This window comes from Ovis aries, chromosome 11 (assembly GCF_016772045.2).
Source record: "Ovis aries strain OAR_USU_Benz2616 breed Rambouillet chromosome 11, ARS-UI_Ramb_v3.0, whole genome shotgun sequence".
NCBI lineage: Eukaryota > Metazoa > Chordata > Mammalia > Artiodactyla > Bovidae > Ovis > Ovis aries.
The window spans coordinates 29141739-29167648 of record NC_056064.1 but is presented as its reverse complement, the minus strand read 5'-3'; the positions used below and the strand labels follow the sequence as shown (position 1 = coordinate 29167648).

The window sequence follows — 25910 nt, the reverse complement described above, 5'->3', positions numbered from 1 at the left end:
TCACTCTTGCCATCTCCTGTTTGACCACTTCCAATTTGCCTTGATTCATGGACCTGACATTCCAGGTTCCTATGCAATCTTGCTCTTTATACCATCAGATTGTACTTCCATCACCAGTCACATCCACAAATGAGTGTTGTTTTTGCTTTGGGTCCATCTCTTCATTCTTTCTGGAGTTATTTCTCAGCTGATCTCCAATAGCATATTGGGCTACTATTCATGGAGTTATCAAGGCAAGAATACTGAAGTGGTTTGCCATTCCCTTCTCCAGTGGACCATGTTTTGTCAGAACTCTCCATCATGACCTGTCCATCTTGGGTGGCCCTACATGGCATGGCTCATAGTTTCATTGAGTTAGACAAGGCTGTGGTCCATGTGATCAGATTGGTTAGTTTTCTGTGATTGTGGTTTTCATTCTGTCTGTCCTCAGATGGAGAAGGAAAAGAGGCTTATGGAAGCTTCCTGATGGGAGAGACTGAGGGGGAAACTGGGTCTTCACCTAGAAATCTGGAAAAATCTGTGCATCTATAAGGTTTTCATAGGGACTTAATGAGATAACATAGGGATGGTATTGTTCACTTTAAAAAATAGTCACAGTCTAAAATGTTGAGAGTTATGTTTTATTCGGCAGGAATTTTTAGGACTTCGAGCCCAGGAGGCAGCATCTCAAATAACCTGAGACAACTGCTCGAAGGAGGCTGGGGGGTGGGGTAGGGTGGATGGTGGGGGGAGGGGTGATGGGGGAGATTGAGGGGGGAAGTCAGGTTATAGAGAAGCTTTGCAGCAAAGGTCAGGTAGTCTGAATATAAAAAGATGATTGTTAATTTTTAAAAAGCAGATATCCACACTTAAGGAATGTAGGCCTTTTCTATGTATGGGAAGATGCAAGAGTCTGGACTCACTGAAATCTTTCCTTTCATATGCACCTCAGCTCTCTGGAGCCAGTATCCTGTATTTTCACATCCTGAGTTTCCTTAGAGCTTACTGGCTCGTGAAGGAGGGCTGCCGTCGCTGATATCAGGGCTGTGATATCTTTTGCTTACTGATACCACAGGAAACATTCCATTTATCAGTGCCTAGTGCCCTCCCTAGCTCCTTTCACATTTGAAAAACTGCATTTTCCCTTCCAGTTCTAATATTCTATGATGCCATGTCATTGCTATTCTGAACAACAGTGGAATTCCTAGATGGCAACACCAAGCTCACAAGCTCTTGGATAGCATCCATGAGCCTGCCTCCTCCCAGAATCACACAATTGTTCCCAATGGCCTCATCCAGAAAACAGCCCCAAAGCTATGCACAATGGGACAGGACTCAAATCAGTGCTTACTGGATGGAAGCAAACAGATCATTCACATTTTCTTCCCATAATCTCCACCCACAGACACAAACACGGTCAATGAAAGAAATGGTTTTTAGCCCCTAATTTACCATACGCCACCTGTCATCCACTTATTTGGGTAATGCTGTCTCATGTGCTCTACAAAATGCCAGGAAAGAGCTGCACTGGGATCCCTGAGGCCTGCTGTGACGGCTGTCCTTGTCTCTAATTCCCAGAATGCCATCGACATCCTGGGCTTCAGCTCAGAGGAGAAGGTCGGGATCTACAAGCTGACGGGCGCCGTGATGCACTACGGGAACATGAAGTTCAAGCAGAAGCAGCGGGAGGAGCAGGCAGAGCCGGACGGCACAGAAGGTATCACACATGAGGTTCAAGTCTCCACCTGGTTCACATGTGGACCGGGTCATGGGAGATAAACGTGGTGTTCATGTCAAGAGCTGCTCTTGGAAAACTGTACAAACTGAGTTTGGGTTGTCCATATGGTTACTGTCACTGTCCCCCACTTGACAAATGACAAGACGAGGCATAAAGGGGGATTCCCAGGTGGTGCAGTGGTTAAAAAAAAAAAATCCACCTGCCCATGCAGGAGACAAAAGAGACACAGGTTTGACCCCTGGGTGGGGAGATCCCCTGCAGAAGGACATGGCAACCCACTCCAGTATTCTTGCCTGGAAATTCAATGGACGGAGGAGCCTGGAGGGCTAGAGTTCGTGGAGTCTCAGAGTCGGACACAACTGAGCATGAGCACAGGAAGGAGCAAAGCCCAAATTTGAACCCAGGCTCTTTGCCACCAAACTATTCCATAACTCTTAGAAACGAGACATGTGAACCATTTTGAAGGTAAAACAAGCAGGACTTGGTGCCTGTCTCAACACAGCATGTCAGGAGTGAGAAAAATAATGTATCGCCCCAAGCTTTTAAGTTTAAGTAATCAGAAGAATCAGAGAAGGCAATGGCAACCCACTCCAGCGTTTTTGCCTGGAAAATCCCAGGGACGGCGGAGCCTGGTGGGCTGCCGTCTATGGGGTCGCACAGAGTCGGACACAACTGACATGAATTAGCAGCAGCAGCAATCAAAATAATGGTAGGATCCATGTAAATGAGCAAAAGAAGAAGGGATAATTTGAGCAAAGAGTAAAACACACAGTTGGTCTCTTAGTAAGTCCTTAGCAAACACTGCCCTGAGTTTTTATTAACTTGATTCCCCAACTAGCAATGAGGTGATAGTCCCAACCAAGGAGGAGCTTGGGAACCAGCATGCTTCTACTTCTCAATGAGCTCAAAGCAAGAGCCCAGGCTCATTCCAGAGTCCACCGAACTAGTGAACTTTGTGAAACTGCCAGTATTCAACTGAACTTGACCATCTCCAAATACTCGCAGGCAATGTTTTGTACTTCTCTCTCAAGTATTTGCATGGCAACTTGAGCTTCCCTGGTGGCTCAGTGAAGAATCTGCCTGCAATGCAGGAGACCCGGGTTTGATCCCTGGGTCAGGAAGACTCCCTGGAGAAGAGAATGGCAACCCACTCCAGTATTCTTGTCTGGAGAATTCCATGGACAGAGGAGCCTGATGGGCTATAGTCTATGGGGCTGTAAAGAGTCAGACACGACTGATGATTATTAACACTTTTATTTATTTAACTATTATTAAAAATTAGGAACATGTTCAACTTATATTAATTGTCCAAATGGTGCTTCCTTTCCCTATACACCATGTTGTTGTGTTATCAGATTCCAACAGTACTAAGTAGCTATATGTTTTTTGTTGAAATTTAAATTTCACGTTTGTCAAAATTGACCTATTACTAAAGACTGTCTATTATAGAAAGCAAAATGAAAGTTCTTGAAAACCCAGGACCCCGAACTATGGGGTCAAAACTCCATTGCAGACCTGGGACTTGTAGGAAAACATAAAAACATCCAAAAGGATTATAGACAATATTTCTTGGAGGACCCAAGGCCCAACTGGATGTTTTAGCAGCTGCTGGCTGTGTGACACCGCTTCTTCTTTCCCTTCAGTGGCTGACAAGGCTGGGTACCTGATGGGTCTGAATTCCGCAGAAATGCTGAAAGGCCTGTGCTGTCCAAGGGTGAAAGTTGGGAACGAATATGTCACGAAAGGGCAAAATGTCCAGCAGGTAAGTGGAAATGCTCTGAGTCCAATCAACTCGAGTGTTTTTCTATTTTCAATCTCATCCTGAAGTTCTTGCAGTTGCAGGGATCAGAAAAACATATGCAACTGGCTACAGCATGGAAAAGGAATTCATTCTTCAGGCTCAGGGTAACTTAAGGAGAGCCTTGGTGCTATGAGGGCCTGGGACCAGGGAATGAAGAGCCCTCTGGAGCCAGGCAGCCTCCTTCTCAGGGACTCTAGACTGTCTTCTCTCTCCTGCTTTGTGTTCTCACTAGGTGGATGAGCTTTCCTTTCCTCCCCTACCCGTGACCACCCCAGAGCTCCAAGTTTATATCTTTGTGGTTCCATCCTCATCCTGAGACCAACATCTTTTTGATCCCAGTTCCAAATTCTCAGGAGAGACACTCTGTTTAACCCAACTTGGAGCAAATGACCACATCTGGTTCAATTAGGTGTGGCCAGGGCTAGAGTCATATGTTATATCCATGCTTGGTAGAAAACAAGCTTTGTAAATGGAATTGACCTCATGAACTGAGAAAATGTCTTGAGATAGATTTAGTGTTAGGTTAAACTGTATGAAATTGCCAGTGTCCTGCTGCCTTTGACTTTCAAGGCATCCACTTTGTAGGTTTCATAAAAATACTAATTTGAGGGTTGAGTGGATGACCCTTTTTCAAGGTGACCAATTCGGTGGGTGCTCTGGCCAAAGCCGTCTATGAGAGGTTGTTCCTGTGGATGGTCACCCGCATCAACCAGCAGCTGGACACCAAGCAGCCCAGGCAGTACTTCATCGGGGTCTTGGACATCGCTGGCTTTGAGATCTTTGATGTGAGTTGTTTGGATAAATGATAGACCTCAAAGGGCCCTTCTGCTTTGCGTCTGCTCTGTTGAATCACCCCTGGATTTTCCAGACTCACTTAAATTATTTGGTATCTAAAACATCCAGTTCAACAGCCTGGAGCAGCTGTGCATCAACTTCACCAACGAGAAACTGCAACAGTTTTTCAACCACCACATGTTCGTGCTGGAGCAGGAGGAGTACAAGAAGGAAGGCATCGAGTGGGAGTTCATCGACTTCGGGATGGACCTGGCCGCCTGCATCGAGCTCATTGAGAAGGTAAGAAACACTGCTCCCAGGGTTAGCTCCTCATCAGCTGGGCCACCCCTCTTTGCTCTAACTCTTCTCTGCTAACAGACTGGCTCCCTAAACCTATGTCTCCAGACTCTGAACCTTCAGAGAGCCAAATTCCCAGTGCAGAAAGGGTAAATGTTTGGAAAGCTCCCAGAATCTGTTCAGACAATTAAAGAGGTATGTGAGTGACCAAGATCCAAGGGCTCAGTGATCCCCAAGAATGTGAATGAAGCCCATAGGTGACTCGGCATTTCATACATACTTGAATTGTCCAAGGAGGAGGGACCATGAAGCAGTGGGCTTCCTGGAGGAATGTTACTATGAAAACAGGATGATATCAACTTTTTGAAAAGGAATTCCCATCACGTTTTGAGCACTGGTTGTGCTGGAAGCTTGTCTTCCTAAGGTGGCTACTGAAAAACCCAGATTTTATTGCTTAAAATATTACTCATATGATTTTTATGTCTATGTATGGAAGGAAATGGCAACCCACTCCAATAGTCTTGCCTGGAGAATTCCATGGACAAAGGAACCTGGCAGGCTACAGTCCATGGGGTCGCAAAGAGTCAGACACAACTCAGCGACTGTCACTCACTCACTCATGCAACTTTACATTTTTTGTAAATTTGTTTATAAAAGGGAGTAAGTTGGGGAAATGTAGCTTTTTTTTTCCCTTCCTATATAGGGAAAAACTTAGTTCTTCCCTACTGTGTGTTTCTCTTCTATGAATTTGCTTTACTCCTCACACAGAGCACTTCGTTTTTATATTTCTGTTCACCAAACATATGGAGGTTTTTCCTCATGACAGCAAGCAATCCTCTGCAACATTAACTGGTCATCCTACAGTTTAACTCAATTCTGGCACTCTCTACCCAGAGATGCCAAGTTCAAGCAGTAGGTCCCCAGGTGTCCTATAACTTCTCACCTCCTTGGCTATAAATCAAAGTTTCTCACAACCCTGTCCTCAGGTTTAATTAATTTACTAGAGGGGTTCACAGAGCTCCGGAAAACAGTTACATTTACCAGCTTATTAAAGGATTTGACAAAGAAAATAGATGAGGGACTTCCCTGGTGGTCCAGTGGTTAAGACTCTGTGCTTCCAATCCCGGGTACCCGGGTTTGATCCCTGGTTGGGGAACTAAGATCCCACATGCCACATATTGTGGCCAAAAGAATAAAATAAAAAGTAAGTAAGTAAAAAAAAATTTTAGAGGATTCAGATGAACAGCCAGATGAGGAGACATATGGGACGGGATCTGGGAGGGTCCCAGATGCAAGCGCTTCTGTCCCCAAAGGTTGGATTGTGTCACCCTCCCAGTGTGGACATGTTTGCCAACCTGGGAGTTCTCAGAATCACCTGCACCTAGGATTTTATGGAGGCCTCCTCATGGAGGCACAATCAGTCATTAGCTGCATTTCCAGCCCCTCTCCCCTCTCTGGTGGATGGGGGAGGGGATGAAAATCCCAAGCTTCTCATCACGGCTTGGCCTTTCTGGTGACCAGCCCTCAGCCAGGGGCCCCCACCCGACTCACCTCGAGAAAACGATAGATGCTCCAGTACTCATCACTAGGACGTTTTACAAAGCCTTTAGAAGCTCTTTGCCAGGAAGCAGGGACAGAGACCAGTATATATATATTTTCTATTATCTCACAAAGAGCTGTACTTACATACGTGCAATTTCATTCCATGCTTTTTTGTTCAGCAAACATTAAATAAGCACCTACTGTGCTGCTGTGCTTAATGTCGAGCACTATTCTGTCACAGCACCAAGCAGACCGACAGCCTTGTTCTCGCAGCACGGACGTCCCAGTGTTCCTAGTAACAGTGACAGCACCAAAGAAGTCACCCTTGGCTCCTACCGAAGATGGAGTCACTGGGGACGTACTAGTGGACACTGAGGATCGTCTATTATCCTCCCTCCAGCCTATGGGCATCTTCTCCATCCTGGAAGAGGAGTGCATGTTCCCCAAGGCCACGGACACCTCCTTCAAGAACAAGCTGTATGACCAGCACCTGGGCAAGTCCAACAACTTCCAGAAGCCCAAACCTGCCAAGGGCAAGGCTGAGGCCCACTTCTCCCTGGTGCACTACGCGGGCACTGTGGACTACAACATTGCCGGCTGGCTGGACAAGAACAAGGACCCCCTGAATGAGACGGTGGTCGGGCTGTACCAGAAGTCTTCGCTGAAGCTGCTGTCCTTTCTTTTTTCCAACTATGCTGGTGCAGAAGCAGGTGACATCCTTTTTTAAAATCCCCCTTGGTGCAAACTATGTAATCACTCACAGCTCATGAAGAACCAATAATTGGACATGAGCTTCGGGATGACTTTGATTTGCCTGTTTCTGTTTTTCTTTCTCCTACTTCTATTCTTCCTCTTCCTTAAGAGATTTAGTTCTCATCATATGACCCACAATTCTACTCCTGGGTATACATCCCCCCCCAGAAAAACCCCACTAATTTGAAAAGATATATGCACCCCAATGTTTATAGCAGCATTATTACAATTGCCAAGGTATGGAAGCAACCTCTGTCTACCACCAGATAACTAGATAAAGAAGACATAGTAATGTCTTGTGTGTGTGTACACACGCACATATAATGGAATATTACTCAGCCATAGAAAAGAATGAACCGTTGCCATTGCAGCAACAAGGATGCAGTCGGAGGGCCTTACGCTAAGAGAAGTAAGTCAGACAGAGACAGACAAATACTGTATGATATCACTGATCTGCGGAATCTTAAAAAACCAAAGTCGTAGAAACAGAGGTCGGATTTGTGGTTGCCAGAGGTGGGAGGTGAGAGCTGGGGACAAATTGGGTGAAGGGGGTTAAAAGGTGCATACTTACGATTATAACATAAGTAAGTTCTGTGGTTGCAATGTATAGAGTAGCAACGATAGTTAATAACGCTGTATTGTATATTTGAAAGCTGCTAAGAGAGTAGATTTTAAAAGCACTTAACACAAGAAAAAAGCTAATTATGGAGGTGATAGTTTAAAAGCACTTAACACAAGAGAAAAGCTAATTATGGAGGTGATAGACGTTAAGCAGCAGTGATCATTTTGCAGTATATACGAATATCAAATCATTCCTTTTGATTCACACCTTCAATTTATACAATGTTATATGTCAGTTACAGCTCAATAAAATGGGTGAGGGGTGGGTAGGAAGGCCACCACTGTGTCCTCAGGACTCACCAGACACACCCTCTGTGTCTGTCTGTCTGCAGGCGACTCCGGGGCAAGCAAGAAGGGCGGGAAGAAGAAGGGCTCCTCTTTCCAGACCGTGTCCGCTGTGTTCAGGGTTTGTTTTTCCACACCTTCCACATTCAGTTGTTTTTCTGCCCTGTGAAACAGCGTTTGGAAAGGTAAATGTGCTTCTTCTGGTTTGTGTCCCAGGAAAATTTAAACAAATTGATGACCAATTTAAGGAGCACTCACCCTCACTTTGTGCGATGTCTGATTCCCAATGAGACTAAGACACCTGGTGAGTGAGAATCCGCCAGAACAGGACTCCCTGAAACATAAGCAAAATCCCGTGGGAGGTGTGCACGTGTGTGTGTGTGTGTGTCGGCTAGTCTGTGTGCACGTGCGTGTGTGCCTCCCTGAGGATGGGGTCATGATAGCCTTTATCTCTTTCCAGTCTATGAAATGGGGCTCCCAGATTTAACAAATTTAAAATATGAGGCCCCTCCCCGTTAGATTCAAATTTCAGATGAGACAGTGAAAAGTTTCTTAGTATAAATATGACCCATGCAATATTTGGGATATACTTACACTGAAATAATTATTTTACTGTTTCTCTGAAATTCAAGTTCAACTGGGTGTCATTTATTTCACCTATATCCCTACTAAGAAATTATTTCCAAAATATTATGTACTGGGTTGGCCAGAAAGTTTGTTCAAGGATTCCATAAGATGTTACATACGAACTCTTTGGCCAACCCATCATCAACTCAAAGGACATAAATTTGAGCAAACTCTGGGAGATAGTGAAGGACAGAGCACCCTGGCATACTGCAGTCTGTGGGGTCACAAGGAGTCGGACATGACTGGGTGACTGAACATCAACCACAGCACATAGATAGGTACATTATATTCATAACTCTCATAAGGTTCTTAAAAACTCCTCCCTCCCCCCCCAAAATGAAAAGCCACTATATTTGCCAAATAATCAACTTAGGTCTTCCATAATAAAAGCAGAATCAATAACAACTGTTTTCTGAGCCCACTACAGTCTCATTATTATGTTATGTATTATAACATTATTATGTTACTGCTTATAACAGTTCACTGCAAGGTAATGTGCTTATCTCCATTTCATAAGTGAGAAAATCGAGAATCAGAGACCAGATATATAGACATAGCATACTGTGCAGTACAGGAGACCTTTAACCATCCCCAATCTTGGATTCACAAATATTCCTGGAGTAGGGCTGAGTTTCAGGGCTCTTTGTCACAAAGAAAAGACCAGACCGTCACATACACTGTGGCTATGAGGCAGCCCCACTGATCAGCTAAGCTGTTCCAAAGGCTGGGCTTCGGCATCAAGTCCTGCTTCAGCAACATTACAGGAAAGCAGATGATGCAGGAAAGCAGCCCAGCTGCACCTGTGACTGCTCAGGGGCCCGCAGCCAAGTCCTTTCGCTTTCTGGTCTATAAAAGGAGGCTTGAATGGCATTTTACTGACTCATTCGCTTGGTTATTTACTCATTTATTTACTGAGTGAAAGTGATAGTCACTCTGTTGTGTCCAACTCTTTACAGTCCCATGGACTATTATAGCCTGCCAGGCTCCTCCGTCCATGGAATTCTCCATTCAAGAATACTGGAGTAGGTAGCCATTCCCTTCTCCAGGGGATCTTCCCGACCCAGGGATCAAATCTAGGTCTCCTGCATTGCAGGCAAATTCTTTACTCTATGAGCCACCCAGGAAACCCTATTAATGAGCACTTATAAATGTTGACTTATTTTGTAAATATTAACCCCCTTCACCCTCCTTAGAGGGTTGTTGTGAGAATTAAATAAGCCAGTACATGTACAGCACTTAAAACAGGACCAGTCATAAGAGAAAAAATTGTAACTGTGTATGGTGATGGGGGCTAGCTGGACTTCTTGCTGCAATCATTTCACAATTATATACAAATATGGTTGTACATGTGAAACCAATAAAATGTTATGTGTCAGTGATACCTTGATTTTTAAAAAATGCTAGTAGATAGCACTACAGCAGTAGTCGTAGGTGAATTTAAATAAACTCTGTCAGTTCATGATTGATGAGGCAGGCAAAAATATGTAAGAGTGTATGCAATATAATAAATTATATGGTCAACCTCGCCAAAATATCAAACACAGTAATGACAGAGGAGGCTTCTTCTTGGCATATTCTCATGAAACCCTTACATCTGATTATTTATTAGGCCCCCAAGGAAAATAACAAAAACAAAACAATATAGGGCAAAACACATTATGAACACTGCAAATATTGGCTGTCAATTATAGTAATAATAAAAACTGTTGTTATTATGAGAATAATAATGATGAGAGACATTTCTAAATCAAGACAATCATTCTGTCCTCACCAGAGTCAAGAGCAATGAACAGGGCAAAGATTAATATTTTGGCTTTTAGTCCCATGGTTGTGGGGTGCTAGAGTCTCCCCAGGATGTTGAGATTATTTCTACTGGCACCAAACCTTCCCATTTGAGTCTGGGTATCCAGGGGTCTCGTGGTGCCCAGATCATCAGAGAAAACAGTGGAAAAACCGCTAACAGGCCCTGGGCTCCTCTCTCCCCAGGCGTGATGGACCACCACCTGGTCCTGCACCAGCTGCGCTGTAATGGGGTCCTGGAGGGCATCCGCATCTGCAGGAAGGGCTTCCCCAGCCGGATCCTCTATGCTGACTTCAAACAGCGGTAGGTCGCCTGCCTTTGCAGCTCTCTCCTTTGGAGGGTACCTTCTGCATCCCCCAAAGGCACTCCTGCAGCTGGGTGTTGCGTGAGCTCCCAAGGTTTCCATAGGATTCTTCTGCTGAGGCGACGAGTCTTTGCACAGAGCAAGGGCTGGACCAGCCCAAAGTAATCCCAAGATCAGAGCCCAGACCACTCGAGGCTGACTGGGACTCCAGACCAGAGTTTCTCAACCCCTGCACTGTGGACGTTTGGAGCTAGACAATCCTTTATCGTGAGGACTGTCCTGTGTGTTACAAGATTTTAGCAGCACCCCTGGCCTCAACCCACACCGCCTCAACCTCAGATATTGCCCAATGTTCCCCAGTTGAGATTCCCTGCCTTAGACCAACGCTCTCCTCCCGACTGCCATCTGGGCCCACAAGTCCCGGCCTTGCCCATGGGGACAGGTGAGAAGAGGACACTCTAGAATGACCACTAGCCTGCAGGTCACAGCTGATTTCAAGGCTCTTTTAAGTCAGATAAGAGTCATCTCCTCCGAAAGCACCATCCCAGCCATGCACTCAGCTGGCCTTGCTTCCATATGTTTCTCTCCCTCCTGCCACAACCCGCTTGCCTAAAATCAACTCCTAGATTCCCCTCTGCCAGACTAGTCACTGTATAATAGTCCATTTCCATGGCTGGAGCAGCAGAAGGTTCTGGAAGGCCTGGTCTCAGGCACAGATCCTTTCGCAGGAGTTGATTCCATTGGGAAATTTTTGCCCCTCGACTGAAAGCTCCACCCTCCCCAGAACTGCCCAGTTGGTGGGAGGATGTAGGTAGGTGCCAGTCCTGACCTGGCCTGCAGTGCAGGTGAGGCGTCTCCTCGGCTCCCATGTGCTGGGCCCACTGCTGATGGACTCGTCCCCTCAGCCGCAGTGGCTCCTTGGATTCTACCTCCCAGACTCCACCCTGGGTACAAGGGACACCACCTCCTTCTGTCCCAGAGAGACAGGGCTGGGACCCCGCTGGGCTCCGTGGCCCCAGGGCCTGAGCGGGGAGGAGCAGGAAACAGCAGCCCTCAGGAAGCAGCGGGGCCAGCACCCTCCCGGCTGCACCCAGAGCTGTGTCACCAGGGGCTCTTCTCCAGACCACTCACACCCAGGCCCCAGGCTGACCCCTCCCCCTCCCTCGTCAGGTACCGGATCCTCAATGCCAGTGCCATCCCAGAGGGGCAGTTCATTGACAGCAAAAATGCTTCCGAGAAGCTTCTGAACTCCATCGATGTGGACCGGGAGCAGTATAGGTTCGGCCACACCAAGGTGAGCATGGGTGGGGCAGGGACGACCCCCACCCCAGGTAACCCCCAGGTCAATGGGGTTAACCCCCAAACCCTCTTTTGAACTGTGGTGTTAGAGAAGACTCTTGAGAGTGCCTTGGACTGCAAGGAGATCCTACCAGTCAATTATAAAAGAAATCAGTCCTAAATATTCATTGGAAGGACTGATGCTAAAGCTGAAGCTCCAATACTTTGGCACTTGATGCGAAGAACTAACTCATTGGAAGAGATCCAGATGCTGGGAAAGATTGAAGGCAGGAGGAGAAGGGGATGACAGAGGATGAGATGGTTAGTTGGCATCACCGACTCGATGGACATGAGTTCGAGCAAGCTCCAGGAGCTGGTGATGGACAGGAAGGCCTGGCGTCCTGCAGTCCATGGAATTGCAAAGAATCAGACACAACTGAGCAGCTGAACTGAACTGGGCTGCTTGTGAGCTGATGGGAGGAAAGGTGTCTCTTTCCTGTTCTGGGAAGCCTGACCATCCCTTGCCCAGAAGCCCAGGCCAAGAGAACTCTGTCCAGGAATAGGTAGCTCTCTCTATGCTGACTTTAAGTGTCTAGAGGCTTAATTGGAAATTCCAGCCCCAGCCCTAGCAGCTATAGAAGAAATCAACAGGAGCAGAGAGTGAGTGCCCCTAAAGGGGAGAAGGAGCCCACGAGATCAGAGAACACAGAATTCCAGGGACCGTGAGGTCCTGAGAAGAATTATCACCAATAAAAATGATCACCATTATTGCACACGTATGCACTGAGACCTGTGACATGTCTTCTATACACATTTTACCGAATCTTTCAGATCATCTGATGGTGATAAGAGTGGTACTTATCTCATGGGGTTATTGGGAGGCTCCCAGAGGACAAGAGACTTGTTCAAGGTCGCATGGAGAGTGGGTGACAAAGGCCAGCTGCAAATCCTGGCCTGACTCCAAAGCTCCGTGTCCTAAAAGGGGCCAGGGGACCATCAACCCCATTAGGGAAAAGCCTGCAGCCCCCACGGGTGCCCTGCTTCCCGGGAACATCACAGGGGCAGAGGAAGCCCTACAGGTGTGGGCAGTGCAGGGAGGGGCCTCAAGGGTGGGACCCACCTCCTCAGCTGGGCGGAGAGATTGGAGGATGAGGATGGGGAGGCAAAGGCATCTGTGAGTCCCTCCTGGTCTGCATGTGTGATTACATTTCTGCCCTATCCTTGCTTCCTGCATGTGAACTCCAGCAGAATCTGTCTGCCTGGGCCAGCGGGGCCTGGAACGTACCTTGGAACAGGACACAGAGGGGCTCCTGCAGGGAACACAGCCTCCAAAAACTGAGTCTGGCGAGCCAGACGGCTGCTGGTCCCAAGTCAGGGCTCCAAAGGCGAGGGCTGGGGCTAGACAGAGATAGCCCGCCTTGGGCGCACAGGCTGAGGATGAAGCAGGGCCCGTCTCTCCTTTCACACAGGTATTCTTCAAAGCTGGGCTCCTAGGCCTCTTGGAGGAGATGAGGGATGAGAAGCTCGTGACCCTGATGACACGCACGCAGGCCTTATGCCGGGGCTACCTGATGCGGGTGGAGTTCAAGAAGATGATGGAGAGAAGGTGATGCAAGCCGTCGCCTCCCTGCCCTCCTCCCTGGAGCTGACCTTCGCTTCGTGCTTTAGTCTTAAGATGTTCACTTATTTGTCCCACATTTACTGAGCCATGGTTCCATGCTGGGGCCTCTGCTTGACACTGGGGACGCAGAAATGAGCCCTGGCCTCCAGGAGCCCACAGAGGAGTGGGAAGCAGACACCTGCTCAGCTAGTTTTCACGCCTGTGACAAGCGTAGTGTCAGTTGTATTCAGGGCCAGGTGGACAGACTGGGGGCTGGGGTTGGCATGAAAGGGCAGCAAAAAAGAAAGAGCTTTCCAAAGGAGGCTTTGCATGGCTGGAGGAAGGGTGGCCTGCAGGTTGTGGGGAGCAAAAGCAGGTCACTTGACTGGAGCAAGGAGAGGCTGGCAGTGGAGGTCCCCACCTGCCATCTTGAAGAGCCTAGGTTAAATCTCCCACCTGATGGGGAGCCATGGAGGAGGCGAGTGAGAGGATCGGATTTGTTTCAATAGCTCAGACAGGTCACCTGGGGGACTTTCCTGGCAAGCCAGTGGTTAAGACTCCACGCTTCCAGTGCAGGAGGCACAGGTTTGATCCCTGTTCCAGGAAGTAAGATCCCACTTGCCGCACGGCATGGCCATAAAACAAAACGCACACATACTCAAAGAGGTCACTGGCAGCTGCAAGAAGAGCAGGCCTGAAGGCACAAGAGGGGCCAAGGCCAGGCTGTAGAGAAGTCCAAACAGAAGATGACAGGACCCGATTAGGACACAGATGATGGGGGAGAGAGGACGGAGGGGACCGAATGAAGCTTGAAGGGCCTTTGTCCTTCAGTAATTCAACAGGAGGAGCAGCAGCACTGTGGGCCAGTCCTGTGTGGGGGTTCACTGGGACCCCTTCTCCCTGATACCCTGTATTCCCCGTCCTTCACTACCTCCCGGAGTTTGCTCAGACTGACAACCTTAGGGTGAGCATTTTCAGTAGGGTGGTGGAGGTGGAAGCCAGGTGGATGGAACCTCTCTCTCCTCCCAAATTTGCACATGCTGTTTCCTCTCCTCTTCGTTTGCAGAACAGACTCTGGGGCTAATGGGATGGGTTACAGCCAAGCTGCACCTCCTTTCCACCTGACCGATAAGGGTGAAGGTCTTGGGGCCCACCGGGGCAGGGGGGTGGAGACTGCACCTTGCTGTGGCCCATTAACCCCAGTCCTAACAATACACAGGGACTCCATCTTCTGCATCCAGTACAACATCCGATCTTTTATGAACGTCAAGCACTGGCCCTGGATGAACCTGTTCTTCAAGATCAAGCCCCTGCTGAAGAGTGCGGAGGCTGAGAAGGAGATAGCCACCATGAAGGAAGACTTTGAGAGAGCCAAGGAAGAACTGGCCAGATCTGAGGCTCGCCGAAAGGAGCTGGAGGAGAAAATGGTGTCCCTGCTGCAGGAAAAGAATGACCTCCAGTTGCAGGTCCAGTCTGTAAGTATCTCCCCGAGGCCAGGAGGATCCGTCAGTTTATGCAAGAGATAGTGGTGCCACCCAGTGGGCTTGTGGGGTATTACATCACTACCCTGCCAGTATAAGGAGGCCAGCCCGGGCTTGTGGACTCAATACACCGCAAAATACATCTGCAAAGTGAATTTCTGCTTACTTTATTTCTCCCTGTGTTCTACAGCAGAGTCAGATGTATTTTTGCTGTGGGTATGAGGGGGATGTGTTTGTCATAATAAAAAATCTGTCAGTGATGTACCAAGTCTTTTTAAAAATCATGTAACTAAATCACTGGCAGTTCCCTGGTGGCCTAGTGGTTAGGATCCCAGGTTTTCACTACCGTGGCCTAGGTTCAATTCCTGGTCAGGGAACTAAGATCCTGTAGGCTGAGTGGTTCAGCCAAAAAGTTTAAAGATAAAAAACATTTTTTAAAAATTAAAGATATGCATATTTTCAAAGATATAGGGAAAATGAAGCTGTATATCTAATCCATAACACTCTGGCAGCATAATGGTCTCATTTCACAGAGTCAAGACATTTAGTGTTTGCTCGTTTTAATAAACTCCCAATACATTTACCTTTTGCTTAAGTGCACAGCACCTCCTCCTGCCCTTTCACTTTCCCAAGCACGGTGAGCACAAGAACAAGTTTTGGAACCAGATATCTGGGTTTGCATCCCAGATCCTCCACTTGGCAGCTGTGTGACCTCAGGCAGGTGACTTATCTTCTTTGTGCCTTAGTTTTCTCAGCTGTGAAATGGGCACAGCAATAGCCTCTCACCTCTTAGGGTAGCTGGGAGGCTCAGATGAGTTCATGCATGTAACACAGGACATGTTCAGTAAACACAGAAGGCTATTCTTGCCAGACTCTTTTCATCCATTACCTTGAAATGCGTGTCCAGTTCTCACAACACTGAGAAGTACGAGAGGATATAATCTGTTTACATTTAACAACATAATCAGCTAATCGTGGTCACTCCAAGAGACTCATTGTAGAGCCTTCTGGGGAATGTACATATTTAATCACTTGTTTCTATTTGGGGTTTTTCTTTTCTGTGGCTTAAGGAAGCAGGCCTCAGGAGTCATAAGAAGCACTTTGCTATGGAGAGTTTTAAAAGGTGGTCAAGTTTGGGAAATATTAGTTAGCGTATGAAAGCACAGAGTGGATGAGTTGATCTTCAACTCGTGCAGGAGGAAGAGGGAGATGGCCGGGCATCCAAATGTGACAAATTTGCAGAGGCTTTATGAATGCTACGTGTGCCTTTACTTGAGAATTTCTATTAAGTAGATGACACCATTAGTGGCTAAAAAAAGTATTTGGATGATATACATGAGTGTACCTGTGGGCACACATGTGCACATATGCGTGTGTATGTGTGTGTGTGGCGATGATCCATTCCTTGACTTGGGTCCAGATAATGGGCTTTTGGAGGATAAAGCCCTTCCCTCTGGGGTTGGTCAAGAGGCTGATTAAAAGACAACAGTCTGTAAATAACACCGTCCTATTGTATAGCACAAGGAACTGTATTCAACATCCTGTGATAAACTATAGTGGAAAAGAATATGAAAAAGAATGTGAATCTGTGCATAAATGAATCACTTGGCTGCACAGCAGAACTAACGCAACACTGTAACTCAACTATCCTTCAAAAAATAAATTAGAAAAAACAATGATCTGTCTGGTTTTTAGGAAACAGAAAACCTGATGGATGCCGAGGAGCGGTGTGAGGGACTCATCAAAAGCAAGATTCAGCTGGAGGCCAAAGTGAAGGAGCTGAACGAGAGGCTGGAAGAGGAGGAGGAGATGAATTCTGAACTGGTTGCCAAGAAGAGGAACCTGGAAGACAAATGCTCCTCCCTCAAAAGAGACATCGATGACCTGGAGCTGACCCTGACCAAAGTGGAGAAAGAGAAGCATGCCACGGAGAACAAGGTGGGCATCCCCACCCCTCCTCCCAGGAGACAGGTGGGGAAGGAACTGCCCGGAAGTGGGAGGGGAATGAACCACCTCTGCCCTGTTCTTAAACCTGTGGGCTCTTCCCTCACTCCTGCTACCTGCCTGGTCACACCACAAGCTTCTAGCCCCAACCCTCCCTCCACAATGCAAGAGATCCTTCAGGAGAAGCCCTTGGCACAGGGAAGCCAAGAAACGTGCCCACAGAGCCAGGCAGATGATCGGGGAGGCAGGTGGTGAAGGAGGCAGAAAACTGGACCACACCAAGGGCTGGCAGGGAGGTTAGAGGATCAGGGACCTTCATGCATTACTGGTAAAAGGTAGACTAACGCAGCCTATGGGAAAGCCATCTGGAAATTCTTAGCTAAGTTAAGAATCCACACATCCTTCAACCCAGTGGTTCTGCTTCTGGGTATACAGACCAAGGAGTTCTCCTGCCAGGTCCATAAGGGGACATGTATGAGGAGGCTCACGGCAGCATTTCTTGTGGTGCGGGGGATGGATGCTGGAGGCAGGATCAGGGTCCACCTGGGGGGATGGAGAGGTGAAATGTGGTGGACACACAACAGGCTGGACACACAGCCACCAGGACAACGAGATGGATGTGAAAGGCCTAGTGCTGAGTGTGGGGACAAAGGAGGAAAATGAAACATATAACAGGAAACCATTTATGCAGACTAAAATTACACGCACACAAAATAACACTTGACAAAAGTGCATGGAAAATACAGTCCGTGATTCACAGCATCTTTGCTGCCAGGGAGGTGGAGATGGCTCAGGGCAACGTCGAATGGGCAACTGGGTGTCGATAGGGAGGTGACAGGGAAGGGGCGGGGACTGTGGCCAACTGGAGAGCACTTGCCCTGCCTCCAGGCGGCATCCAGGGCCCCGTGCCAGCCAATGGTTGCCCCCTGCCCCCAGGCGGCATCCAGGGCCCAGTGCCAGCCAATGGTTGCCCCCTGCCCCCAGGCGGCATCCAGGGCCCCGTGCCAGCCAATGGTTGCCCCCTGCCCCCAGGCGGCATCCAGGGCCCCGTGCCAGCCAATGGTTGCCAGGGGGGGATGTGAACGCTGCATGGCCAGAGCTTCTGATTTTCCTCGAGAAATCAGACATCCAGATTTTAGGTGAAAGCTCATTTTTTCCACCAGTGTTTACAACTTATTCAAAAGTTGTAAACTATTATGTGGCCAGATTTGGCCCATAGGTCAGGAATTAACGACTTCTGATCTGGAAGAGTGTTGCACATGGGAAAAGCTCAATTTAATGCTTTAAAGCTCCACAGTTGGTGCCCTTGCCCTGCTTCCTCACAAAGGGGACTCCCCGTTCTGGGTTTTCTTGCGTAGCACCTCCTGCCTATGCCTCTTCCCCTTCCTGCCTCATTGTAAACCCTGGCCAGCTAATAAACAAATTCCCATGGATATAATCTGATGAGTACAGGCTGATATGTTGTTTTTTGGAGGCAGTATATTTGCATGAATAATGTCCTTCTGTGTACCATATGATGTCCTCTTTAAAAAAAAAATTATCCTAAAGGGCCCTGTGATAGGCCAGTGAGGACTGAAAAACACCAGGGGCTGCCAATTTCAGGATGATGCAGCCAACAGCATGGGCACCTGCTGGAGAGGCAAAGAAGTAGTAACCAAAAAAGAGAAAGTCAAAGTAAAAAAATCAGTAGCCTTTGCTGGAAGCTTCTTAATTGTTTGAACTGGTTTCAACTAGTGATATACTCTCTTAGGTAAAGAATCTTTCAGAAGAAATGACAGCACTTGAAGAAAACATTTCCAAACTGACCAGAGAGAAGAAATCTCTGCAGGAAGCCCACCAGCAAACACTGGATGATCTTCAGGTTGAAGAAGACAAAGTCAATGGTCTGATCAAAATAAACACCAAGCTGGAGCAGCAAACAGATGATGTGAGGAGATTTCATTACTACGCCCTAACATTGATGACTTGCAGAAGCAAAGACAAGATGAGGTCTACATGGATGCAGGGTTGAGGCTTCCGACTCTGGGGTCAGAACCTCTGGAGTTCAGATCTCAGCCCCTTCCAAATATATGTGGAATGCTGAGTGAGCCACTTAAACTCATGAAGCCCCAGTTTCCACCTTGTGAAATGGGGATTTAATTAGCTTTAGCTGCAAGAGTTTTCATGGAAAGCGTAGCACACAGAGCATGTTCAGTAAAATGTTAGCTGCAAATATCACCACCACCATCGTCATCACTGTCATCCTCACCCTCAGCATCACCAGCATCATCACCATCACCATTACCAGCCACTATCACCACCATCATTGCTACCATCATCACCATCGTCATCACTACCACCATCACCACAATCATCACCATCACCACCATCATCACCACTATTATCCCATCACCATCACCGTCATCACCAGCATCACCACCAGCATCATCACCATCAGCAGCAGCATCACTATCATCCATTATTAGCATCCACTTGTAGGTCCTTGGGTTCCAACAGCTCCAATCCTGTTCTAACTTTGTTAAAAATGAGTTCCCTTGGTGGCCTGAAAAATTACCATCCATCCCCTCCCTACCCCCGCATCATGTTACACTTTTGTTCTTGATATAAGAGCCAGGTTTGAAGCTTAAGGTTTCACTCCCAATCGTGGCTAGAATGTTTCCAGATTGCCGCAGTTGTCCTGAGGCCAAAGCAGGTGTCCTTCTCCCCAACAACTCCTTTCCCTCACTGCCCACCTCCCCTCCCCATACACACACATTCTTTGCCTAAATCTCCCCACAGCTGCATGGTGCAGGTAGGGGAGAAGGTTGATAGTATATAATCCAGACCTTCCCAGGCACAGCTGGGGCAGTGCCCTCCCACAGGTGCCCCATTCTGTCTGGGTAAGAGCATGCATCCCCCAGCACCATGTTTCCATCGTGGGGCATGGGATAGGCCAAATGGGCATCAGCTGAAAGAGGCACTGGGAGGCCTCGGCAGGGATCCAGCCTTTGCCAGAGGAGAGAAGAGGGAGGAGGCAGGGGGCCATGCTCCCTCCCGGGGCAGAGGTGAGGGCTCACACCTGCGGGATCCCTGGGACACTGCCCTTGGCTAAGAGGCAAGCTCAGTTCCCAGCAAATCTCAACCCTGCCCCACTGTGTCTTCCCAGCTGGAGGGCTGCTTAGAGCAGGAGAAGAAACTGCGGGCTGACCTGGAGCGAGCAAAGAGGAAGCTGGAAGGAGACCTGAAGATGTGCCAGGAGTCGATCATGGACCTAGAAAATGACAAGCAGCAAGTGGAGGAGAAACTCAAGAAGTAGCTCTTTCATGCTCACCTGTGTTTGAGCCCGAAAGCTAACTTCTGCCTTTGAAGGGCTCATAATTCAGGTATTTTAAATATATATATGTGTCTATTTGCAGGAAGGAGTTTGAAATCAGTCAGCTACAGACCAAAATTGAAGACGAACAAGTTCACAGTCTGCAGTTACAAAAGAAGATTAAAGAACTGCAGGTAACGTGTGGACACCTTCCCCACCAACTGGAAATCCCTGTATCAGGGACCCCTCCTTGCTCTTTCCCCTAGGTTTCTCTTTTTAAAATATTTATATATTTGGCTGCACTGGGTATTAGTTGCAGCAAATGAAATCTTGCATTGCATCGTGTGGGCTTAGTTGCCCCACAGCATGTGGGATCTTAGTTCCAGGACCAGGGATTAAACCTGAGTCCTCTGCATTGCAAGGCACATTCTTAACCATTGGACCACCAAGGAAGTCTCATCCCCAGGTTTCTTTTGCTGCTTTTTTGTCTTAGTCCTGTTGGAGCTTGAGAGAATCGCCTTCCCTTTTTTTGAAGTTAATATTTAAATTGTCTAAGTTGCATATAAATAGATTTTCTTGAAGATAATTAAAATTACCCATAGTGGCAACCCACTCCAATACTCTTGCCTTGAAAATCCCATGATCAGAGGAGCCTGGCAGGCTGCAGTCCAGGGGGTTGTGAAGAGTCAGACTGAGCGACTTCACTTTCACTTTTCACTTTCATGCATTGGAGAAGGAAATAGCAACCCACTCCAGTGTTCTTGCCTGCAGAATCCCAGGGACTGAGGAGCCTGGTGGTCTGCCGTCTATGGGGTTGCACAGAGTCGGACACGACTGAAGTGACTTAGCAGCAGCAGCAACAGCATAAACTAAATATTATTGATAAGGGTGCTCTAAGCACCACCCCTAAGTCCAGGGTCCTTCCACCTTCTCAGAAATCCACAGCATCCTCTGGATCTTTTGTACACATGGATCTATGTACATAGACACAAAAATATATAGGAGATGTGTACATGGATCTATGTACATAGACACAAAAATATATATATAGGAGATGCATGCATACACGCTAAGTCACTTCAGTCATGTCGACTCTTTGCAACCACATAGACTGTAGCCTGCCAGGTTCCTATATCCATGGGATTCTCCAGGCAGAATACTAGAATGGATCTGCAATGGATTGCCATGCCCTCCTCCAGGAGATCTTCCTAGAAGGAACAAGAATATTGAATAAATATGTATATATACAAACTTCTACATAATACATATGTATATGGGGACTTCCCTAGCAGTCCAGTGGTTAGAAGTCAGTGCTTCTGCTGCTGTGGGCCCATGTGTGATGCCTGGTCAGGGAACTAAGATTATCCAAGCCATGCAGCATGGCCAAATATATATATACACACTCAAAATATTATATAGAGACTATCATTATGCGAGTTGCTCTCTTCATGTAGCAATGCATCCTGCAGAGCTGTCCATGGTAGACCTGAGTGGACATCTTACTACTTTGTGGTCCCCTGGACCACGGGCTGATCTGACCATTCCCCTACTGATGGGCACTTAGATTGTGGCCAAGTTTTCTTCCAAGGATTTAATGTTATAATGTATTCTTGACCTTATGAAGCCCACCCCCAATCGTCCCCACCATATCCTCCCCAAAGTGGGGCTGTTGCCCAACCCTCCATGACCTTGCTGACCCGGTGACCCTTCCAGGCCCGCACTGAAGAACTGGAAGAGGAGGTGGAAGCAGAACACACGCTCAGAGGCAAGATTGAGAAGCAGCGCGCAGACCTCTCCCGGGAACTGGAGGAGATCAGCGAGCGGCTGGAAGCAGCCAGCGGGGCCACTTCGGTCCAGATCGAGATGAACAAGAAGCGGGAGGCCGAGTTCCAGAAACTGCGCAGGGACCTGGAGGAGGCCACTCTGCAGCACGAGGCCACAGCGGCCACACTGAGGAAGAAGCACGCGGACAGTGTGGCTGAGCTGGGGGAGCAGATTGACAACCTGCAGAGGGTCAAGCAGAAGCTGGAGAAGGAGAAGAGTGAGCTGAAGATGGAGATGGACGACATGGCCAGCAACATCGAGACTGTCTCCAAGTCAAAGGTACCTGATGCTTTTGCTCTCTGCAAAGGCGAGGCAGCATCCACCTGCTGGGTGAGCAGGTACAGTTCCACGCCTGCAACTCACTGCATGTTCTGAACACTCTCTCCACTTGCATCTGCTCCTGGCTCCCCAAATTCATTCAGGTCACCAGAGCCCTGATCCAAAGATCTGCTATAACTCAAGATCTCATCATTCATCCAGTCTTTCCCAAATGCTTCCACTCCATCTCCCATTTTCTTTCTTTCTTTCTTTCTTTCTTTCTTTCTTTGTGTGTACATGCCTGCTAAGTCACTTCAGTTGCATCTAACTCTTGTGACCCTATGGACTATAGTCCGCCAGGCTCCTCTGTCCATGGGATTCTCCAGGCAAGAATACTGGAGTGGGTTGCCATGTCCTCCTCCAGGGGATCTTCTCAGCCCAGGCATCGAACCCAGGTCTCTTACATCTCCTGTAGATGGGTTTTTTTTTTTTTTTTTTTTACTACTGGCACCACCTGGGAAGCCCGTTTATTTATTTGCTTATTATTTATTTGGCAGTATCAAGTCTTAGCTGTGACACACAAAGTCTTTTGTTGTGATGCTCAGACTCTCTAGTTGCAGTACATGGGTTTAATTCAATTCCTCCACAGCATGTAAGAGCTTAGTTCCTGGACCAGGGATCAAACCTGAGTCCCCTCCATTGCAAGGCAGATTCTTCAAAGTGGCAGCCCCACTTTGAAGCTAAACTATCAAATGATTTGATACTGGGAACCCAGGATCCATTTTTCCCATTTATGTTGGCTTTTTTTTTTTTTTCCAAGAGTAATGTGGAAAGGATGTGCCGGACTGTGGAAGACCAGTTTAATGAGCTCAAGGCCAAGGATGACCAACAGACACAGTTAATCCATGACCTGAACATGCAGAAGGCAAGGCTGCAGACCCAAAATGGTGAGGATGGGCAGGGCCCTGGGGTCCCGCTGCACTGTGGAAGAGGGTGGTCCAAACCCTGACGTGGGCCCACGTCTGTTTGCCAGGGGAGCTGAGCCACCAAGTGGAAGAGAAGGCCGCTCTGATCTCGCAGCTAACCAAAGGCAAGCAGGTCCTCACCCAGCAGCTGGAGGATCTTAAGAGGCAGCTGGAGGAAGAAACCAAGGTAAGGATGGGTGCCTCCGTCTAGAAAGGTAGAGTCGGGTGGGACCTGAGAAGCCGTGGAGCTGGTTGAGGGCAGTGCTGAGTCATGAAGTCTGGTGCTGCTCCTCTCTTCCTTGCAGTAGGACAGGAACAAGTTCTTGGAGGTTCCAGAACCTTGGCATTGGCTCTCCTTCTTCAGAGCTAGAAAATTCTACCAGGGTGCTCCATCCTCGGAGCCCCTCTGTCCCCCAGTGGAGGGGCTGACAAACTCCCCTCCCCAGGCAGGGGCATCCCTTCCCCCACCGCTGTACTAGCTGGGCCATCTCTGCCTCTGTGCATCTTCCCACTCTGCCCAGCAATCATTCCACCCCCTTGAAACGCCCTCCTCTCTCTCCTCCATCACTTTTTGTGTATCACCAGCTACAACACCTACATTTAAGAACCCCATCCTCCAAAGGGCTGGGTGGTTTGGGGGCACCCTTGGGACATTTGCATAAATGCAAACACCATTATCATGTGCTTGATGTCAATATCAAGATATTTATCATTCACATCCCCCAACTAATCTGTCAACTCCTAGAGGGCAAGAATTATTTTTCCTCACTGTAGTAGTTAAGAGTAGTTACAGCACACAGTAGAACAGTGCGCACAGTAGGTGCTTAGTAAATGTTGTTGATGTGTGTTCGAGAACTAAAACAGAAAAGCAGGTGTGCCCAAAACTGCATATATGTAGTTCTGGGGTTGCCCTGTGCCAGCTAAAACTTACAGGGCGCTCTTCTGGAATTCCAGCAAACTCCACCTGCCTCTCCTAAAACACAAGAAAAGTGCTGTATTTGTCTCCCATCTTTCTAGCACATGGTTGGGGTTCCTGGGAGACTTGCAGGGCAGAGGGAGTGGAGAGAATCAGAGCCTGAGAAGGCCCCTTCCAGGAGCAAGGCTGTCCTTTGGCAGGATACAGAGGGAGCTAAGCTTTCCTTCCTGGGAAAAGTTTGTTGTTTATTTGTGTCTTTGTTGTTATTGTTCAGCTGCTAAGTTGTGTTTACTCTCTGAGACCCCAAGGACTGTAGCCCATCAGGCTCCACTGTCCATGGGGTTCTCCTGGCAAGAATACTGGAGTGCTTGCCGTTTCCTTCTCCAATCTGTGCCTTTAAAAGGATGCAAATACATGAGTTACTGCACTGGGCCAACCAGAAAGTGGTCTGTGACCTTTATGATGAGAGCACCAATGTCCTCTCGACCAGGTAGAAGTGAGTGATGGAGGCCTCAGACATGTCCGCCTTCTGCTTGGGAAGCGGTGGCAGAGCCGTGGAAACTGCACAGCTCATGTCAGAATTCCCGGGTGGGGACACAGCCCCCTGATGACACCAGAATATACGTTTGGGGTTTTCATGGTCACAGTATCCCGAAACACTGCCTTAAGTAGTGAGAAGATTAATCCCTTTCTGATTCTCCTCCAATTATTCTGATTAAATAAGAAAAAGGTCTCAATTTGGATGTTGTTGTTTAGTCACTGAGTCGTGTCTATTTTGTGACCTCATGTGACCCCACCAGGCTGCTTAGTCCGTGGGATTTCCCAGGCAAGAATACTGGAGGGGGTTGCCATTTCCTCTTCCAGGGAACCTTCCCAACTCAGGGATCAAACCCAAGTCTCCTGCATTGGCAGGCAGGTTCTTTACCACTGAACTACAAGGGAAGCCCCTCAATTTGAATACCATCTCTCTAACACTGGTGCATCCTCCTCATCAAAACACAAGAGAATAGGACTAGGACACAGGGTCACAGCTGCAAATTACTTAGCTAGAAGGTGGTAACATTGTCTTACCTCCATTGCATTTATTCGGTTACCTTCCGTTTACGGCAAGTGTTAATGATTTTCCACTTAAATATAATAGTCTACTTTTTAAAAAGTGAAGTAAATAAAACAGGAGCTATGCTGCTCCAGCTAAGTTTGTGAAGGCAGCAAGTGAATGCCTCAAGTTGGGAAACACTGGTTGAAACAAAATTTCTTACCCTGGAAAATGACCAAACGGTTTTGCAATTTGTCACCACGGTGATGCCGCAGGCCAAGAGCGCCCTGGCCCACGCCCTGCAGTCCGCCCGCCACGACTGCGACCTGCTGCGGGAACAGTACGAGGAGGAGCAGGAGGGCAAGGCCGAGCTGCAGAGGGCGCTGTCCAAGGCCAACAGCGAGGTGGCCCAGTGGAGGACCAAGTACGAGACGGACGCCATCCAGCGCACGGAGGAGCTGGAAGAGGCCAAGTAGGGGCTCCCAGGTCACGCTAGGAGAGGTGACCTTACGACACAAGGAAGAGGCAGGGGACAGGCCCCGTCTTCCTCCCTAGGCCTTCAAGTTTTCCTAAGCACACAGACTGGGTCTCCATGCCCTTCCCCCTGGGTCCTGTCCATTCATTCCACCTGGTCCCCTTGGCAACTCCTAGGCGACTGCTTTGCCACCAAACATTTTGGGATTCTTCAGGTGATACTTAGATCCTATCCAATCATCAAACTCTAAGGCCTTGGTCTTATCAAATTCCAGTCCTTTTTAGATGGCTCCATTCCCTCCTGATCTGACAGTTACTTC

At 48.0% G+C, this 25910-nt stretch overlaps 1 protein-coding gene and 1 long non-coding RNA gene across 2 annotated transcripts in view; one reads left to right on the top strand and one right to left on the bottom strand.

The window, feature by feature from the left end:
* Positions 1–25910, top strand: part of MYH13 (myosin heavy chain 13) — a 53172-nt gene that overhangs the window by 16616 nt on the left and 10646 nt on the right. Inside the window, exons 11-29 of the mRNA XM_012185735.5 lie at positions 1558–1696; positions 3361–3479; positions 4154–4303; positions 4422–4592; positions 6532–6841; positions 7838–7911; positions 8007–8094; positions 10404–10521; positions 11693–11816; positions 13270–13406; positions 14620–14875; positions 16577–16819; positions 18576–18752; positions 19971–20116; positions 20221–20311; positions 21831–22220; positions 23020–23146; positions 23233–23351; positions 25392–25588. Coding sequence (XP_012041125.4) covers positions 1558–1696; positions 3361–3479; positions 4154–4303; positions 4422–4592; positions 6532–6841; positions 7838–7911; positions 8007–8094; positions 10404–10521; positions 11693–11816; positions 13270–13406; positions 14620–14875; positions 16577–16819; positions 18576–18752; positions 19971–20116; positions 20221–20311; positions 21831–22220; positions 23020–23146; positions 23233–23351; positions 25392–25588 — 3176 coding nt within the window. The remainder of the gene's footprint in view (positions 1–1557; positions 1697–3360; positions 3480–4153; positions 4304–4421; positions 4593–6531; positions 6842–7837; positions 7912–8006; positions 8095–10403; positions 10522–11692; positions 11817–13269; positions 13407–14619; positions 14876–16576; positions 16820–18575; positions 18753–19970; positions 20117–20220; positions 20312–21830; positions 22221–23019; positions 23147–23232; positions 23352–25391; positions 25589–25910) is intronic.
* Positions 7701–8128, bottom strand: LOC121820585 (uncharacterized). Its single transcript, XR_006061166.1, has 2 exons — positions 8049–8128; positions 7701–7953 (listed from the first exon to the last, which is right to left on the bottom strand). It is a non-coding gene; the product is annotated as an uncharacterized LOC121820585 (long non-coding RNA).